This window comes from Idiotropiscis lumnitzeri, chromosome 6 (genome assembly GCF_059441095.1).
Source record: "Idiotropiscis lumnitzeri isolate Australia: NSW breed Sydney's pygmy pipehorse chromosome 6, RoL_Ilum_1.0, whole genome shotgun sequence".
Taxonomy (NCBI): domain Eukaryota; kingdom Metazoa; phylum Chordata; class Actinopteri; order Syngnathiformes; family Syngnathidae; genus Idiotropiscis; species Idiotropiscis lumnitzeri.
In genome coordinates, this window is record NC_142396.1 from 15,312,019 (window position 1) to 15,332,086 (window position 20,068).

Consider the following 20,068-nt stretch of genomic DNA (forward strand, 5'->3'; position numbering starts at 1 on the left):
TTCGCAACACTCATTTTGATAGAACAGGGCCCGCATTACATTCCGACGGCAGCATGAACAGGGTTCATTAAGTTTTAGAGTCAGATTCCAGAAACTTTCCATCCAGCCATCCATTTTCTTTATCACTTATCCCGTTCAGGTTGCCATGCTGCTAGCCCATCCCAGCTGACTTTGGGCAAAAGGTGTCATACACAAGGGCATGGTCGCCAGTCAAATACAAGGCACTGATGGACAACCATTCACTCTTGCACACAGTACATAGCTTCACTGAATAAGAACTGAACAAACACTGCTTACACATAATTCTGGCAAGCGTACCACTACACTTAACAGTGACTCAGGTAGAGTATGTTTCATTGTTCAATTGGTTTATTCTTTTCCTAGTTATGCGAATCTTTAGACCGACCAGTGTTTCTTACTGCGTACTGATTAATGCAAAAGGCTACCAGCTTATTATACTGAATTCTCATATAGAATACTTGAGTAAATTGCCTTTAATAATATTTTTGTCATATATAATTACCGTATTTTCCGGGCCATAGGGCCCTCTTTAAAGTCCCTAATCTTGCCCAAAACAAACAAAGCGCCTTATAACGCGGCGGCGCCCATTATATGGACTAAGCATCACTCGTGACCATCAACCCTTTTACGCATTGGGCTGTTCGGAGTGCATGTTAGCACACCCTGCTGGTCAAAGTCTGAGTCATCTATGCTTCTAATTGACCGTGACTTATACATTATGTGACTATGGTGTTTGGGTGATGGTGTAGGAGAAAGCTGGACAAAAGGGCAGCTGTCCACAATGTTGTAGTCTGTCTTATCATTTATGTTATTGCAAGCAAGAAACGTCCCAGGTTTAGACAACAGACAAAAAGCCCAAAGCACAACAGCACATCTCTCTAAACAGCCATGCACATCTCTCTAAACAGCCATATGATTGGCTGAGGCTGAGTGGCTCCCAAGAAGCCATTTCTGTAATTGGCTAAGGCTGAGTGGCTCCCAAGAAGCCATTGCTATAATCTTTTTGTGTTATTTTTATTACTCTTGGGTATATAGATGGCATGAGAGATGCATGTTTTGTGTTAATCGTATTTCTTTGTTTCATTGTTTGCTTGTATGCTGAGTTTTTTTTTTGGTTTTGATTTGAAACCGTGACTCTAAGGAGTGTGGTGACCAGTGAAGTCCCTCCCCTGACCTTGTCTAGTAGGCTATTGCCAAGACAGCCTTTATAGGTTAGAGTCATTGCTATTGACAGTGATTCCTAATCGTTTCATGACATCTGTCGATGAAATGGGGTGGTACCTCTGGCTGCGATTCTTTATGGGATTGATTCCTGGTGAACCGGCATCAGCCGAGATAGCGCGAGCAGCCGAGCTAGCGCGGAACGTGCTCGAGGAGCTAGCTAGCGCCTTGTAAAGCGGCGCGCCTAGTATATGCATTAAAGACGGAAATAGCACCCTCAACTGGTGTTGCGCCCTTTGTATGGCCGTGAAAATACGGTAATTGTATTTATAAGAAAAAATGATCATGTAAATGATTTCTCAAAAGAATTAGGAAACATAAATCTGTCAGTGCTTACCTTTACAAATGATCTCTTCTACAGTGTTCCTGGAAATTGACACCGTCTCACCACTGGTTAACTTGCCCACGGGCTGCTTATATGGTCCTTGGGGGATACCTGGTGCCTTTGGGCACCACATTGGTGACCCCTACTTTCGACAATAGTTAACTTTGTCATTGGGTTAAGACAGGGCTTCTCAAGTAGTGGGGCGGGCCCCTCTGGGGGTTGCTGAGGGGGGCGCGTGTGACCCTGGGGAACATGCTTTTTTTCCCCACCGTACTACAATTAAGTGTAATCGCACATCCACTCCAGTAGTTGACAGTGACGCTCTCATTGCCCTTTGAGCGCAGCGAGTATTAACTATATGGTGTAGGTTTGTTTTGTTATAATTGCAGGGGAGAGTGGGTGGTGGGGTGGGAATTGTTTTCTTCTTGCTAGGGTGGGCGTAACAGAAAATCATTGAGAAGCACTGGGTTAAGATGGTTTCTGAGGTTGACTTAACTGCATGATACACTCACAAGTAATGCATATAGTACTGCAGGTATATGAAAAATTTGTATTACAATGCATAAGACAAGGTCGCACTTAATGCAACATGGGTCTTTTAGATTTTCTTGAGCTTTTCTGTGTTGAAACAAATGGAAATAAATGAAGTGCAATTCAGTCACTTGAACGCAGGGCACTCAAACAACACAAACTAATCAGAAATGTTAGACCAGTTTGTTCCCATTTTAGCAGAGGCCTTCATTTTCAATTACATGTTATGAGATTGTCTGCTCAGCCTCGCACCCCACTTCCACTTCATTGTGCCTTAAGTGAGCAGTAAAGAAAGCAATGGCATCACTTTGCAGCCCGTCAGTGCTTAATTGATTGAAACTTGGCAACCTGACACTTGCATCTATTGACACTGCGTTTGTGCAAGCCAGCATGATGACGTCTGGAGATCAGTTTCAGCTCCCCTCGGACTCAATGGAAGCTGGCAACCGGAACACACTCGAGCACCACTCACACGCACAATGTCACGCACCTCGGCTGTCAGGTCTCTGTGACCTAACATAAGCTGTCACACACTGCTGTCAGTGCCAGGACACATTTTGCAGTTTCCATTACTTACGTGACCCTCCCCGTCTTTTAATTCATAAAAGGACTGGAGTACACTACTCACAAAAGGTGACAGCTTTCTGGCACAATTGCAACGGAGATACAGATACACTGGAAGAGTTACAGAAAGCTGGAAGTGGACAACCATGCAAATGGATCAAAAATTAGTTTTTTTGCTTTTCAGTTTCTTATTAGAAAGAATGTTGTGGAAAATATTCTTAAAACATTGAACTTTCTTGTTATTTGCTAGGATACGGCCCATAAAACTACTTCCCATGTCCATCCATCCATCCATCCAGCGTCTGTACCGCTTCTCCTCACTAGGGTCGTAGGGGGTGCTGGAGCCTATCCCAGCTATCTTCGGGCAGTAGGCGGGGGACACCCTGGACTGGTTGCCAGCCAATTGCAGGGCACACAGAGACAAACAACCATCCGCACTCACACTCATACCTAGGGACAATTTAGAGTGTTCAATCGGCCTGCCATGCATGTTTTTGGAATGTGGGAGGAAGCCGGAGTACCCGGAGGAAACCCACGCAAGCACGGGGAGAACATGCAAACTCCACACAGGATGGCCGGAGCTGGGATCGAACCCACGCCCGATGCTGTTTCTCACTGTGAGGCCATCGTGCTAAACAGTCGGTCACCGTGCCGCCTACTTCCCACGTCTTAGTATTAAAAGCCTACTACAACATTCTGCAGCAACACATTTGACTGGGACTGGAACATTTGATCATTACACCCCTGTACTGACCAACTTGCACTCACTCACAGTCCACTTGAAATATAATTTTGGTACTTAAAATATTTTATGGCCTACTACCTTGGTGGTACACTATGCTGCATCAGGAAGCCTTACACTATCGCCCACAACATGTTGGTCTTTGGATGACTCAGAGAACTAAAAGGAAATCAGCAAGCTCAACAGCATTCACTATTTGGGCTGCAGTACTCCAGAATGTTCTACCTGTGGGAATTAGCGCAACTACTTCTGTAGAAATGCTCAATTTCAGACTTATTTCCACTCTCTGGGTGGTTAAACTACATCTAGTATGCCACAAGCCTCTCACCGTGCCTTGCCCCCTGAGTTCTAGATTATTGCTCTTAAAATGCAAAATCGTTATGACAGTATTTAGTTGTTTTTTTTTCTTTGGCTATATTATTATTCATCTCCATATCCCTACATTTAACTGTGCTGGACAGGTTGTTGGACTGGAAAGTTTAAAAAATAAATAAATAAATAAATTAAAAAAAGAAGAAGTGACTGACCTCTAGTGTCCATTTATTGTATTACCAGCGTCAACCTATCGCCCTGCAAAAATTGACAGAAATCAAACGAGCAGATGCACGTGTTTAAGTGAAGCGATGTGGACAGCACTTGTGCAAAGCACCGCCCTTTTGTGCAGAGTTATCCGCTCACGTTTGAGGTGAGCGCAGGCAAAAACATCGAACTTCGAGTGCAGTACAACAGATTTTTACATTTACATCCCAGCGGCATGCAAACGCATATTCTGTAAAAGTATCATGGATTTTGGGGAAACATAAAAAAATGTTCAAGTGATGGGGAAGTTGTGAAGGAGTGCTTAAATGCGGTTGCACAAACATTATTTAAAGGAAAACACAAAGCCCAGATGTGTGAAATAATCTACCAAATCCCAATGGCCCTGACTCCGTTCCAACCCAGATTTCAGTCACTGGCAGGGCAGTCACAAACTCATTTTTCTCTTTAAGAGAAGTTAAAAAAAATATTCAAAAGAAAAAGTGGTGTCAAAGCTCATTTTGAATTAGTTTTTCATTAGGACAGCCATTTTTATTGATTGTGTACTGAACATGTTGACCTGTTTTACTTGGATAATTAGGCTTTCCGTTTTTTTTAGGCTGATAACTCTTTGATTTAAGAAAAAAGAGGTAAAAGATGTTCACTCAATGCTTAGCACTTGATATATTTCTGCAGGAGATATTTTACTGTTTTTTTCTGGAAGTGGCAAACTTAAGTTCCTGGAGCCACATTTTCTTGAATGTGAAATAAACGCCTTATATTTGTTTGACTGGCAAAGGTGTTTAATGGGAACATTGCTAAATATTTAGTAGTGATGGGTCCAGCGACACTGAGGCGTCGATGCGCGCGCCGAGCTTCCAGGGCAAACCCCGTGTCGGTGCGCGTACTGCTTTGAGAAAGTCACGTGACCACTACCAGAATCGTGTCGACACAGCGGTCGCGCGCCAAACTGTGTTCATAAGGAAGCGCATCTGTCAACAGGATGGACGCTCAAAACAAGCATCGAGTTATTGGCGCGTTACTTTGCACTAAATATCCGCAAGATGGAAGACGTCACTGTTGATGCGCACTCAGAGGTGCAGCGCTATATGTCAGCAGGACACCTTGCACGTACGGAAGACCCGCTCTTATACTGGAAGTCCATGGAGGCAACGTTCCCTCACCGATTTATATTAGCCACACAGGCGTTGTGCACACCGGCCTCTTCAGTGCCTTGTGAGAGGATCTTCTCAAAGGCGGTGGAAATTGCCTAAAAAAAAAAAAGAAATAGACTGAATAACAAAACGCTGGAGAAACTAATTTTTTTGAATAAAAATCTTTAATTACAATGAGTCCATTGTCATTCACAACACTTTTACTTGGGCATTCAGACAGATGTTCTCTTAATTTATCAACTGCGTCTCGAATATCAAAGATTTTTTTTATGAAATTGCGTGTATGTAAAAATAATGTGAAAGCAAATGCCTAATCAGAATCAGAAATCCCTTTATTGTCATTGTACTCAAGTGTGCAACGAGATTAGAGAGCTCCCCTCTCCAGTGCAATACAACAATAATTCAGTTAAATATATAAATTAGATGAATAAGAGAATAATTATTGCGATGGAAAGTAATACGAAATAGGATATATAAAAACACATCACGTCGCTAATCAATGGAATTGGATAAAATTAGTTTGACAGATCAGTGTCAGATGACCCTCTCAAATGTTTCCTGCAAGTCCACCAGGTGTCAGTATTCAGCAACACAGTGTCAACACAGTGTCAATACATTGTGTCACTGTGTCAAAACGAGACAGGATGCCTCATCTACCCATCACTACAAGAAACACTATGAACGAGAAAATCAAGACACGGAACAACATGGAGCAAACGTGAGCATAAACTATGAGCGTGAGCATTGCGGGATAATTATCCGACGCCGAGCGATCCTCGGCGACGGCTTATGTAGTCACGGTAATCAGCAGGTGATGAGCGTCAGCTGCGCGGCTGGGCGCGTCTGCCCGGTGACGTGCGACGGGGAGCGCGCGGAGGGAACGCCCACTGCTGGACAGAGAAACAGACGGATCATGACAAGCATGGTCCTTCGGGGGAAGAAGGAAGGAAGGCTTCACCTAATGTGGTGGTGCAGCATATTCTTTCAAATGAAAGCTGTTGTTCTGTTCTTTGATACATGAAGATACATACCCAGGGAAATCACCCAAAAATATTCTGTCTTTGCAATTAAGCCTATAAATCACCATACCGAAAAAGTCAGACATCGGCCCTATTTTCATGCCGGGCGCAATGGGCAGTCTAACTGTACGCATAGGTGGAATTTTCTTTCTCTTGGTATTTTGCCAGACTTTGCGCTGGTAGAATTGAGCATAACGGGTCGTTGGTGTTGTTGACTGGAAGTAGACCTTTCCCAGCCAAATGGCTGTTCAGATGTTGGGTGGTCTTGCAGAATCTTTGGGACACCTTCAAGAAAGAATTTGGACACAAAACTAACGTGTTACATACTCAATCAAGTCTATGATTTTCTGCTAACACTTGGTCAATTTTTTTAGAAGATTTTGTGAGTATTTACTTCCTGTTTGGGTCACGTACGTCAAATGGGGCGAGAGAGTCAGCACCCTGGAACGGAAATGAAAGATCCAAGCATCAACATGCACTGGTTTCTGCTTCGTGTATAAATTCGCACACCACACGTGTGAGATGACAGCTCAGTCAGAGGCCTCCCTGCTGCTGTCACAGCACTATTGCACATTAAAGTCTTTATATCTCATTCTGTGGCTATTTATGGATATGTACAAAATTACGTGGAGGAGGATAAAAGAGCATTGAATGTTGACAGATTCTGGGAGTGTCAAGACTGGGGAAAAAAAAAAACAACCTCGTTTCTTTAGCAGCTTTTCCAGTCCACTGCTGGATCTGAGAATAAACATTAAAAGATAATCTCCTGAATTTAGATTCACACTGTGTACTATTAAAAAAAAAAAAAAAAAAACTTACAATTGCTATATGCCCACACATTACACACTGTCATGTCTAAAGCTGTACATTGCAGCATATTTCTATCTGCAGATGGCAGTGCAGTGCCGTAATGTACTGGTGACTTTTAAGCGCTCCAACTTTGTACATGCAGCCATCTTTCTCCACGAAGGGCCAGATGGCAAAGGGAGATGTATATGTCAGCCACCTCAAGTTAATTGCTTTACAGTGGTTATTTAAGCTTCACTTAAGATCTCCGGCTGAGATAGAGAGAAGGCTAAATAAACGCTGGAGAGGTTAGCGATAAAGGAATCAGTTATTGCTTTCTACCTACTTCTCATCCTGATGCATTGTTTGCTGTCATTTGACAGCCTCACTGTCTCAGTTTTGAGGGTTGGGGTTTGAATCTTGGACTTTCTGTGTTTTGCTTGTTAACCCGCGCTTATGTGGCACGGCTTTGTTCCACATTCCCAAAACATGCATGCCAGGTTGAGTGAAGACTCCAAATGTTCCGTAATTATGAAAGAGAGTGCTCGATATGTGGCCTGTGATTGGTTCATAAACAGTCATGATGCAGATCCTCATCATGAGTTGGAATAGGCTCCAGCTCACCCGTCCGTCACCTTGAGGGCAAAGGTATGAGTGAACAGTGATATCAAATGCATGTTAATTCAAAGTTATATTGATATTCTCCTGACAATAAAAAAATAATAGAAAAAAATAGTCTAACAGGCAGCCTTATTTGACATGATTTGCAAAACATAGATGATTTAAGACGATTTATAAGTCAAACATCCACAGCAAGTGTTGTCAACATTTCATGGGAAAACAATACAAATTAGATGTCTTCAAGAACTGTTGACAAAGAGGAGAACAGATTGTGTGGGGTTCTAACCACATTGCGGTACGCTGCAGTTTCTGTGTTCAGCCTGACAAGAACGAAGCAGCTGATGGTGTGTTTTTATGAAAAGTCACAGGAAATGACTGTGCAAGGCACGTATATCAGGTCTGCAAACAACCAGTTAAATCTTGGCGTAACATGAAAACATTTCCATTCTTTTTTCAGCTAACAGAGCACTTCCTGGTTCAATGAGCAAAATCACCATGTTGTTTTTCTGAAGCTCACTGAAAAAGAACCTGAAACTGTCTAGTAATTATTATCAGAAAATGTAAGTATGGTGTAAGATGTGTGGGAGTAAGACCTTGAGAAACTACTGATTGTCAATGTCATCATGTCAATGTCAATTTTGTGGCATCTGACAGTGAACTACCACTGGCTTGTCTCATCTGACAGTGGCTTTGCGCCTCACTGACATTTGGGCCTTGAATGCTGGACTATCACCCTTTCCAATGACAGACTAGACAAATTAGAAGATTGACAGGAATGTTCCTTTTTGTTAATCCATATGGCAGTTTCTGCAGTATTCCAGATACTGCGACTGATTCAAGTGTCTTGATCTAAAATTCATATTTCAAGCCCTATTGAGTAGAGAGAGACCAATAATTTAAACAGAAAAGTTTATTATTCCGATGAAAAAGACATCAGCTATGCTCACAGATTGTTTGTGTTGAAAGAGGATATTGGAAGGGTGGATTTGAAACACTTCCATCCAGAGAAAATTCATTCTCTTGAGTTGGGTTTTCTACTATTACATAAAGCATATCCCTGTTGCGCTAAACGAAGTGAACGCTACACAAGTGTACAAAAGAACAAATGAGATGTGATGATGATGAATGGAGCACCTCACCCTCTTGGACAGTAATGTGGTATATTGTTTTTTTTCTCAAAATCCGGGACAATCGCGAAAGAGACGGACATCAATAAATAACTAATATTCAAAAGGTTTAATTCTGCCAGTAGTTTTATTTAATTTGGTGGAAAGAGTTGCGGGAAATTTTAATTCTCAATATTCTTACCATCAAAGGTCCTTGTTGGAGAGCCTAGGCCCTAGGGGGTGGACTGTATAGGTGATTTGGTTCAAAGGGGGTATGCTCTTTTCACCCCTGGGTGTCGGTCAGAACACAAGGGCGAGTCCAAGATGTGGGTTGGCAGTTTTAATGTAACAGGACAAGCAACAGGCGGACAAACATGGGCACAGATGAAAATGAGGTGGTGATGGACTCATGCATGCAGGAATGCATGTGAGCTAGCGAGAGTGTGAGGGAGAGTGGGAAGCAGTGAGCGTTTGTGTGTGTGTGAGCTCGTGAAGCAATGAGCCGGTGGGAAGCAGTGAGCGCGTGTGGTACTGCAACAGAAAGAAACAGCACATAAGTCTAAAGCTCAACTCAACAAACATAAGTTGTAAAATGCACCTGTATGCGCAAATTACATAAATGCAAATGAGACACATCGACTGCATCAAACAGTTGCCAACTACAGCCGGGGACGGCGCACAATGGCGGCGGCAATAGGGATTGCGTACTACCTACGTTACAGCAGACGTACTACCTAGGTTACGACAGACCTGACGCACCTAGGTGTATAAACTATATAAAGGAGCGCGCTTTAGCACACCGCGGGGAACATTTAGGCATTCACACATCGAGCTAAAGGCACACATTCAGTGACGCGGTGAACTTCAAAGGGAGCTCGGCGACGGAGCACGGCAAGAAACATGGCGGGGACGCACGACGACAAACAGACTGGACAGGAGTAGACATGACGATGCACAGCGGCGCGATGAATAAACGATGTAAACAAATAAATACACTAGTGTGCTTACTTGAGGTCAGGAACGCACACGGACACTGAGGCATCGAACACGTCACATGCTAGTGGTGGTCGGCTAAAAACTGCAGCGCAACAGGCATTTGCCAGTAACCCGTATGCGGGCGCTTCTCGCGAGAGCTCCGCACCGACGCGACAGTCATTCAACAAGCACACGAACAATGACGACACTCAACTTCGGAACCTTTCTAACAGTCCTATAGTCAAGCCTTGAGAGACCTTTCGCTGGCCATATTCCTCATTAAAAGTAGGTGTTTTTCAAGTTGTCACTGATTTAATTTCTCCAAAATTAATGAATAAAAAAAGAAAAGTATAACTAATTTCAGTTTCCTGATAAAAAAAAAATATATTACCTGTGCTTGTTAGTGAAAAATGGGCCATCTTCTCTTGACAGATACCTTAAACTTTGGCATAATCAATGTCCCATTGAAGTCACGCAATATGTATTATTATTATTATTATTTTTAATACAATCCAGATGAATTGCACCGCTTTTCATCTGTGCAGTGTTTGCACCAAAGATTACAATATTAATCCACACCGGCCGAGGATTATGGTTTGATAGGGAAGGCATATCTAGGACAAATTGAGGTCATATTCTTCAAAGTCAATTTGTGTCCTTTTATCCTCTTGCGTTGGCAGCGTCATAATCCATATTTCTTTCTTTGCTCACCGCACCGACATAACACTTCAATAGTTTCAGGATGTTTTCATCTCAACGTTTTTATTTTTTGGCACACGACACAACAACCTTCTCACAGGCAACTTCCATAAAAGGGCATTACACCTAACGTAAAGTGTCCGCACGTAAAACACAAGAGATTCACGACAGCTACAAAATACAACCAACATTGCAATAAACATGACATGACATTCAACAAAATACACACAAAGACATATTGACACCTTGGCATATTATTCAACATATCACTCCCCAAAATAAAGAACAGAATGAGAGCATAAAACTCAACAGAGACAGTTAAATACCCCTCACGTTTTGTGAGAAGTTTATGCACCAGGAAAAACAATGAAAACCAGTACTAACAAGTGATGTAGCATGCCCTCCGAACAAGGATGAGACTTTACTGATGATTTTGTGGTTCATTTCTTTTTAGCAACATTTATCCATAACAGTGTAACCTTCGAACATCACCGTAAGAGCTGAAACACAATTCAAAACACACGAAAACAATTATCTAACATATTTCACATTCAAAAGTCAATATTTACAAACACAAAATACGTAGAAAAATGATTTACACATCCTTTGCCTCTTCGGAGGGGGGTGCTAGTCGGAGAAATGTCCGTTTATCTGAGGATCAATATGCAACACTTGGCCGTAATCTTCGTTAAGTTACCTTACGTATGAACTGTACTAAACTAGAAGTTTGCATTCAAAGTAAAAACATATAACTTAAACCAGAAGTAGCACTTATCAGTGCAAATTTCAAATGAAAATGAAAAATAATAAATAAAAATCACAGCTGCTGTTCCAAAAATATGAATATGGTTAGTTAGAAGTGATCTTCACTCAAACTGAATGTCACTCTTACGACCTGACCAGTCACATAAATTATTTTTCTGGAGCCAAACGTTTACAGATTCCGTCTACTTATTTGTTTACTACAGTTTGGCCAGAGGGAGGCAGCAGTGCGCACAAAACCTGGGAGCATCCGCTTGAGTTTTGCCTCCCACTCACACCCTCACTCACTACCTCATATGTAATTACCTTTAACGAGCGGCTTAATGGGTTGCAAAGTGAAGCAATAATTTTAGCCTTTGCTTGAATTGCTAAAGCGTACTAAAGTGGCCAAGATTTGTGTCAAATATTATAAGGTGAAATTAAGGGGTGATATACTGTACACGTTATAGTTTTAAATAGGTAGCGTTGTTTTCCATTTCATAAAATATACAACACTCATAAAACGCACACGTGCATTTTATTGAATTAAACATCCACACATTGGTGTCAGAGCATGGTTTTCATTCAGTTTGCTCAGCTATTGGATAATGAACCGCACAAGTAAGAAGACAGACAAAAACAACAACGGTATCACTGACTTTGTTGCTCCTCCCCTTTGATCAATTTCCCGCGTTTTAATTGGCTGTTGGACGTGTCACTTTTCATCTTCCCAGGGTAGGTTGCTCTGCACCTTTCAGATGCTCAATTGATGGGCGTCCCGAGGTTAGAGCGGCTACATTTACGTGTTTTATTAAAACCAAACAAAAGCACACCGTGTCTAGTTTGTGGAGCTTATTTGCTGCAGTTCCACCTACCCACGAAGCTCGTCATTTTTTTTTCTTCGCGACACGCCGTGGCCAGCGGATTTGGACGACGCTATCCGCTTCATGACATTCTTTTTTTTTTTTTACCAAGAAAGACGCTGCCTGTCTACGGTAGCTCTAAATCCTTTTTCCCCTCACTTCAGCACTGATGTGCTTCCTTTATTGTGATCTCGGGGGACAACTCGGTTGCCTTTACAGTCATGGGTGAAACGCACCTGCCGCAAACCGGACTCGTTGGAGCACAATGCAATCTTCACCGTGGATTTTAAATTGGACAATCCGAACTGAATGTTTTGCTTGATACGCGATGGCACATGCTCAGTTGTTGTGGTGCATGCGTGAAGTGTTGAGCTCGGAGCCGGGCACGGTGACAGCTGAGTGCCCCTCCTCTCACGGGACTTGAATAAAAAGGCGCTCCCGTGCTCCGGACTTTCACAAGCTTTCCCACACTCAAAATGGAGCTGTGACATGTTGACACCTTTCCTCATCTGGTTATCTTCTCCTCTTACTCCAACGTGGGACATCTGCTCTGCAAGTGTATGGCACCAAACTGTCCTCCGCTCCGTGACATTTCCACACAGATGAGCCTGCAATAATCAGTGAAGGCTTGAAGCCACCGGGGGGATTTGTGTAGATTATCGCCAGACTGCTATTTTGTTCCCAGGGTCACACTCCTAAGCGAATTTAGCGGCTTTTAACCAGCTGCCTTTTCCCCGCTGGCCCACGCAAGGTCGTGGGGCTTTGAATAGCGCTGTCGCCGCTGGGGGGTGGAATGAAACCACCGCTCCACGCTATTGTTCCCACGATGAAGGCAATAATGACTCGCCGAGTGTAAAGCCACCTTGGTCATCGCGCCCGAGCTCATCTAGACTCTCCTCCGATTCAGTTGTGACTCTCTCGCAGGCCGCTACCCGTATGATGTTGGAGTCAGGATGCTGCGCATCCCCGTGAAGAAGATCCGGAAGCAGTTTAAGCTCCTGCTGCTACTGGTCCTGCTCACCTCCGCTGTGTGGTTCACATACCTGCACATACACCAGGGCAAGACCATCAAACTCCACTTTAACTACGGAAAAGGTAGGATAAGTGCTACTTGCACAATTTTATGAGATTGAACGCTAGGGCGGTTTCAACAAGTCCGCCTTTTTGAGGGCACGAGTTCATGCTCAATTGTTTTGAAACAGACAGCACGGAATTGATTTAACTAAAGAATGCAATGGGACAATTTAACAAATCTCATACATAATTCATATGCAATGTGTTAAATGAGCTGACTATTTTGAAGTTGAACTGGTTTGAATTGGTCAGGAAATAAGGTAGAAGGTGGAAAAGGGTAAGTCATTTCCATTTATCCATTCTAATTTAGAAAAAAATATTTCAGGATTGCGTAAATCGCTCTAAGTTGGAAAATACGTCCCAATAGGGACAATTTGATGCTGGAATGGGAAAGAAGGGGTTTATTTACTTTATTTTTTTAAATGTCTCATTCACCTGAATGTTTTCCATTGTGTGGGGTAATTTAGGAATGTGGAGAAAATGGGGATTTGGGGCATGTGGAAAATTGTTTCCCGGATGTCCTGAATGAGGTCAATATGTTGAAGTTGAAAAGACGTGAAATAGTGGAGAAATGTGGATGCAGTCGAATAGCAATATTGCTGCATTTTTTTTTTCCTGGGGCAGAATAACCCGTGAATGATCTTAAACATTCACCCATGTTGGTTGGGTGTAGTTCACAGTGGTTTTTAATGTAGACAAAATACACCAATGTAATCCACCACAGTTTTACATGACGGTCTGCTGCAGAAATTGTCTATCCATCCATTATCTATACCTGTCCATATTTGGGGTGCGTGTGAGCTGGAGTATATCCCAGCTGACTTTACTTTAGACTGGTTGCCAAAGAATCACAGGTCATATAGACAAACTGCCACGCTCACTCGCATTCACACCTATGGAGTATTTGGTGCATGTGTGTCAAACTCAAGTCCAATATAATGCTACAACAACAAACGCAAATCTATCGTGTATTTTTATGTACCTTCTTACTAGCAGCACTAACACCTTAACAAAGCTAACAACGCTTAAATACAGTCACTATGAGTAACGCGTTAACATGTAACAAAACAAATATAAAGTGCATGAATGATAGGAGCAACATATTTTTTTGTAGATACAATAATAAAAGTGAAGCCAAATTTTTATGCTACTAACTATATTTCATTTAATCATTTACGGCTCACACATTATACATTATTCACAATGGGCATTCTTGAAGGCCTCAGCAAAATTATTTTCAGATAGGAATTGGGTTTTAATTTCATGTGACATCATGTCCAGTATACTATAATTCCCAAACTTTTTGCCGCCGCAGACCAGTTCATCCAAGTCCATAACTTTTGTGGACCAACAGCTGGTGTCGGGGGGGCGGGAGTAGCTGGCACTTGTTGCTAATGCTAACAGCTAACTGCTAGTCCGTAGTACCCATTAACGCCGGAGACTTGTGTCATGTCATATAATGACGGCGTAACTAACTAGGGGTTTGTTCGCGACTGAATATGATTTCAGGATGGCGTTGTGGTGATGTTGGTGGTAACTATGTAATGTCAATTAAAATTGTAATGAAGCAACCCGAAAGGTCAAAGACCGAAGTCAAGGTAGCCGTTACGCCGTTGCGCACAGTTTTATTTTCACCTGCCATTCCGCAGCTCGTGCCCGGCCCAAACCGTGGTGCTTGATCAGTACAGATCATGGGTCAAAGATGATCCATTACACCATTAGGCACATGTCCATCTTAGATGGATATAACGGAGATGGTGTTAATTTTCAAAACAATATTTTTTAGCCTCAGCTAATAAATCATCCAATATTACTGCTATTTTTTTTTCTTTCATTTCTTCGGCCCGGTGGTTGGGCACCTCTGCTATTATCCATTACAGAATTATTTGTTGAAAAATAGAAAAAAAGGACCTTCAAAAAAATTGCAATTAGTGTAGAGTTTATTGCGTTACAATTAGTATGATTTACATTTTTAACATGATTCTTCTATTTCCATGCTGCTTGGCAAATTGTGTAACAATCTTTTTCAATATTGAGCCATTTTGTCATCTTTGATTCAATATTTAGGGGCATATTATGCGCGTGTGCTTAAGTCAGAAAAGGCGCATTGCTGCGCAGATTGTCCATATGACTTAGGTGTGTCACTTACACAGCTTCATGCAATGGGCTCAGCACAGTGCCTCGCACTAAGCCAGTATTAATTTCATGAGAAAATGAGCGGTGGGGAACCAGTTTGACTGAGGTTGATTGGAAAGAATGTAGCTGTCCCAGTGTTCAAGATGGCTCAGTGTGGTGTGTAATGGCTATTGCATTCTCTGTCGTTCTATTTGCTCTGCACACAAACTGATGGCAGTTGAAGGATGGAGGTGGAACAGTCGCTCAAGAGACTTGGTAATGATTGGGGTTAGTGAACATGGGTGGTAGTCCATGAGGCTGGCAGTGGTGGTTTTCTTTTGTATGGAGACAAGATAATGGTGGCAGACTTCGGGCAGGCTGGGATTTTGGCTTTTGACAGGGACAGGTTTAAGATAGTGGTGAAGACCCGCGCAAACTTCTCGGTGCAAGCCTTTAGCAGCCTCCCAGGAACCCTGTCTGGCACGGGTGCTTTCCTGGCATTGACCCTACAGAGTCTTTCACCTCCTGCACTTGTACAATTTGAGGTTGGTTGTGTAGGTTACAATCCCACTGCAGAACTACATGTAGGCTAGGACAGTGATTTGGTGTTCAAACGGATGCCACTCAGCCAGTGAGAAGCAGCCCTGTACTTGAAATAGAGTTTTTTGGGCCTTGTGGTGAAGGTTCTGCTCAGAGGTAGTATTAGCATCGGACGGTATGACGTTAGTATTGGCATCGGGTGGTATGTAAACAGCGGTGGTTAGCACAGCTGCTCTCTGGGCAATTAGACTAGCCGTGATTTAACACAGATGTGCTCTATATCTGGTGAAGTGTGTGCGTGTGTGGTAGAAATCCTCTGATGAACAGTGAGAAAACTCATATTTTGTCTGGTTCATGCTTTGTGTTACATTCAATAAGCCCTGACTGAAGATGTAGTAACTGAGTAGGTGGATCTACGAAAAACACAAAAGAAACATAAGGGCAACTGCATATATGCAATAATATGATAAGGTGATTAATATAATTTAGGCAGACACAACAGACCTCGAGAGGAAACCATAAACTCGAGTGGCCCTTGACCAAAATTCAGAATTTTTAATCAACACGGAGTAGTCAACACTCACACACTGAACGTGAGTCTGCATTTCTGTCTGATCTACGGCTCTCATGCTTTACTCTAATTACTCTCGCTAAGAAAAAGTGCCACTGAAAAAAATCAAGTGGGAATGGGAGTATAACTCTGGTTCTCCAGGCTTCATTTTGATGTAGAATTTGCTGTGCGGAAGAATGTGCGTGTGTGTGAGTGTGCACAGCCCAATCCCCGCCACCGGAGCCGTAGTGGGGGTTCGCGGTGGTCCGGCGGGGGTCAAAGGTCAGTTGTCGGTGTTATGTGTCTGTGGGGCCTTTCCCACTGCTCTATATCTTTCTCATTTACCAACCACAGTGAGAGTGACTTCAAACAGATTAATCTGAGTTTCTATGATGTGGTCAGTGCAGCAAGCATGCCATTCCTATGTGGGAGACCATGCGAGTCTGAAGAATTTATCTTGAACCTGCAAGTTCTTATGACTAAGGCTTGATTGATGTCATTCATTGTGGAATAGTGGCTGCCGCTGACGGTAGTTAATGATAAATATATAATGTACCCACTCCTATTACACATTTAGCATGGAGCAGCTGTTGGTGTAATGTGATACACAATGATTAAGATGTCCCTGAGTACACACTCATACACGCACACACACACACGCACGATTATTTCCTTGTGTTACTTGTGATCTCGGCCACACGATTTCCCCAACGTCTGGCTACATTGTTGCGTTTCAAAATTGTAGTATTTAAATATAACACCGATCAAAATCTTAAGACCAGTTGAAAAATAGCCAGAATTTACCTTTTGCACATTTGGATCTTAATGAGGTTTTAAGTAGCGCTACAAAATGCAAGTAAGAAAAGGGAGTGGGACAAAAAGCACTTGTATTCAAATGTAATTTATCAAAAACAACAATCAAACTGAAATGGGCTGTTAATCAGGTGATCAAAAGTTTGAGACCATCGCTCAAAAAAATAACCAAAAACTCTCCAAACCAGCACAAAACATCTTCTCAGTAGGACTCCGTAATGAGCTCCTTTTTTGTGAATCACTTCAAAAAAATCATTTGGGCATACTTGATGTGAGGAAGCCAACGGGAACATTTCCCCAAGTGGTGAAGATGGCTTCACGAAAGGCATCAACTGTCTGGAACCGATGGCCGTTTTTATAAACTTCCCTTGCCATCCATCCCCAAATGTTCTCTTGGGGATTTGAATCAGGAGAAGATCCTTGGTCCAAAAGAGGGCCCTCAGTCATGAGGGATGCCGACTGCAACATCTGCACATAAGCCTCCACCGTTTGATGACCCTGCACCACCTGAAGCTTCAGTGTTGCACCGAGTGAAAAAGCCCCCCTCCACTGTGCCGGGTAGAAAACTTATCAGGTGGGATCTAATTGTCATGCCAGTAACGTTGGAAGCCATCTGGTTCCATTTGACATTTTTTTTCCTCATCAGAGAAGACAACTTTTCCCGCCTTTCAATGCTCCATGTTTGATGTTCCTTGGCAAAGTCTAAACGGGCAGTTTTGTGGTATTGAAGGAGACGAGGTCTTTGAATTTGTTTCTTGTTTTTCAAACCCTTTTCCCGCAAATTACGTCTGATGGTTATTGTGCTGCAGTTGGCACCAGTAAGGGCCATAATTTGGGTCGAAGAGTGCCCCGTGTCCTGACGGACAGCCAATCGGATCCTCCGGCTTAGTGCATGTGTAATTTTTCGACTCTTTTGTTCCATAATACTCAGAATCTTTCCCAAAATTTTGAATGACTGTCTTCCTGCGTCCAACCTCAGAACCAATGACACTCTGCGAGAGGCCTTGCTTGTAGCTCGACAAGCTGACCACATTAAAAACGAGAACGCTTCTTAGCTTTACCCATCAGGAAGGCAAGACAATGTGAAAGAAATTAGCATTTTGGCAGATTTTGGCTTTTATAGCCTCTGGGCTTAAACTTTTGATGAAGTGATAAACAACCTAGTTAAAATTAAAGTTAAAATTGTTCAAGAAACGAGGCGTGTCAGGTAGCCTGTTGCTTTGTAGTTGGCTAGGAATGCAAAATGATGGCAATTTGTATTGCAAAAATAAACTTATCAATGGAAAGAGTTCTACATTTAAAAGTACGACATAAATCATACACATTATCTCCTTATTGTGAGCGAAAAGACACCACGTCCTTCTGAAACATTCGGTGGAAGCATCTTTCAATGGAGGAGCTTTTCTGTCCACTGCAGGTCTGTCTGTATGTGTCTAATTTACCGTCTTCCATTAAGCCGGCACCTGAGCAGGTCACCTCACTTAACCTCTTACGAATAACATGTCCCCTCTTGCACCGAGGGGTTTCTAAGTGAGATGTAGCCATTACAGAAAATAGGGCTATAAGAAGCTTGTAAATATTCATATCAGGCTGTCTCTCCACATGCGCATTCATTGGTGCATGATTTGGCGAGGGGAAATAATGAACTGCCTTTCTCTTATTTGAACGTAGAGGTGACAGCATTATGTACGACGTTAGTCAAGATTCCACTGCTCCCACTCCCGCACACATCTGCATGTCAGTGTTTTTTTTTTTTTTTTTTTGCCGTTAGTGGTTAAGGAGTCACTGGACTTTCTAGCTTGGCCTTTCCCAACCTTTATTCAGCCAAAACTTCTAATTTAAAAAAAGCGAAATTTACCGGTCAAGTATGAATCCTGAAATAATGATGCCCTTGTCTCACTTTACTTATAACTTGACATATTCAGTATGAAATCTGGGCCTGTGCAATTAAACACATGTATACGTGTGTGTGTGTGTGTGTGTGTATATAGTCAGAGCCGTAAATCAAATACCATTTACTGACTTTGGTGGAATGATTTGTGGTTGTCTATAAATATGCGTTTGCAGTTACTTTTAGGGAAATTATACTGATCCCAGAAATGTAATGATACAGAATTCATATGCATTTAAATTTGTCTAAATTGGAGGCAAAAACATGTCTGAGGAAGTTGTTTTCGTCCACAGTCTGGAGTGATTCACATTTCACCTGTGTGCAGATTTGTGTGTAAGCTTAGTCAACATGTTGGAGAGGGCACAAACTTTGAGAGGAGGAGGCCTTCTTGCTCTGTGCTGATTCAGTTTTCATGGCAAACCTTTTCACTCAAAACAAACTGCGTGTTTATTACTAAAATGGCAACATATTTGCATCCGCATAATTTTTTTGGGGTGTGCTCTTTTTTTTCCAAGCAAGTTTTCAAACATAGAATATATACAGAGACATTTTTATTGATCAATCGAAATTGTTGACTTTACAGAATAAGATTACTGAGTTGTGTTTCAGGGTAATCAAAATACATTATAGTAATTAGCCTTCTTGTCTTCAAGCAAGGTTTGAACACAAAATTTTATTTATTTTTTTTTAAAGTATTCAATAGCGACCAACTGGTTAGCACGTCTGCCTCACGGTTCCGAGGTGCATGGTTCGATCCCGGGATCCAGCCTTTCTGTGTGGAATTTGCATGTTCTCCATGTGCCTGCCTGGGTTTTCTCCCTGCGATTGGCTGGCACCCAGTTCAGGGTGTATCCTGCCTCCTGCCCATATACGGCTGAGATAGGCCTACGACCCTCGTGAGGAGAAGCGGATCGAAAAATGCATGGATGGAAGAATTCAATAATGCCCCCCCGTGAGATAGTGATTTGCACGCCTGCTGTTCAGTCACAAGGTCACGGGTTTCTGTCTCTGCTTTGGCCCTGCTGTTTGGTTTGCATGTTCTCGCTGTGTTTGTGTAGGTTTTGGCCCCCCTCCCACACCCCAAAACATGCACGTTAGGGTAATTGAAGACTAAAAATTGTTCATGTGAATGTTGTTTGTCAATATGCGCCCCGCAACTGGCTGACCACCACCCTGCCTT

At 42.5% G+C, this 20,068-nt stretch overlaps 1 protein-coding gene across 1 annotated transcript in view; it reads left to right on the plus strand.

Annotated features, from left to right (window-relative positions):
- Positions 1-11,772: 11,772 nt before the first annotated feature.
- LOC148335396 (N-acetyl-beta-glucosaminyl-glycoprotein 4-beta-N-acetylgalactosaminyltransferase 1-like) overlaps positions 11,773-20,068 on the plus strand; it is a 133,592-nt gene continuing 125,296 nt past the window's right edge. The window contains exon 1 of the mRNA XM_088299159.1: positions 11,773-13,000. Coding sequence (XP_088155285.1) covers positions 12,859-13,000 — 142 coding nt within the window. The 5' untranslated portion in view covers positions 11,773-12,858. The remainder of the gene's footprint in view (positions 13,001-20,068) is intronic.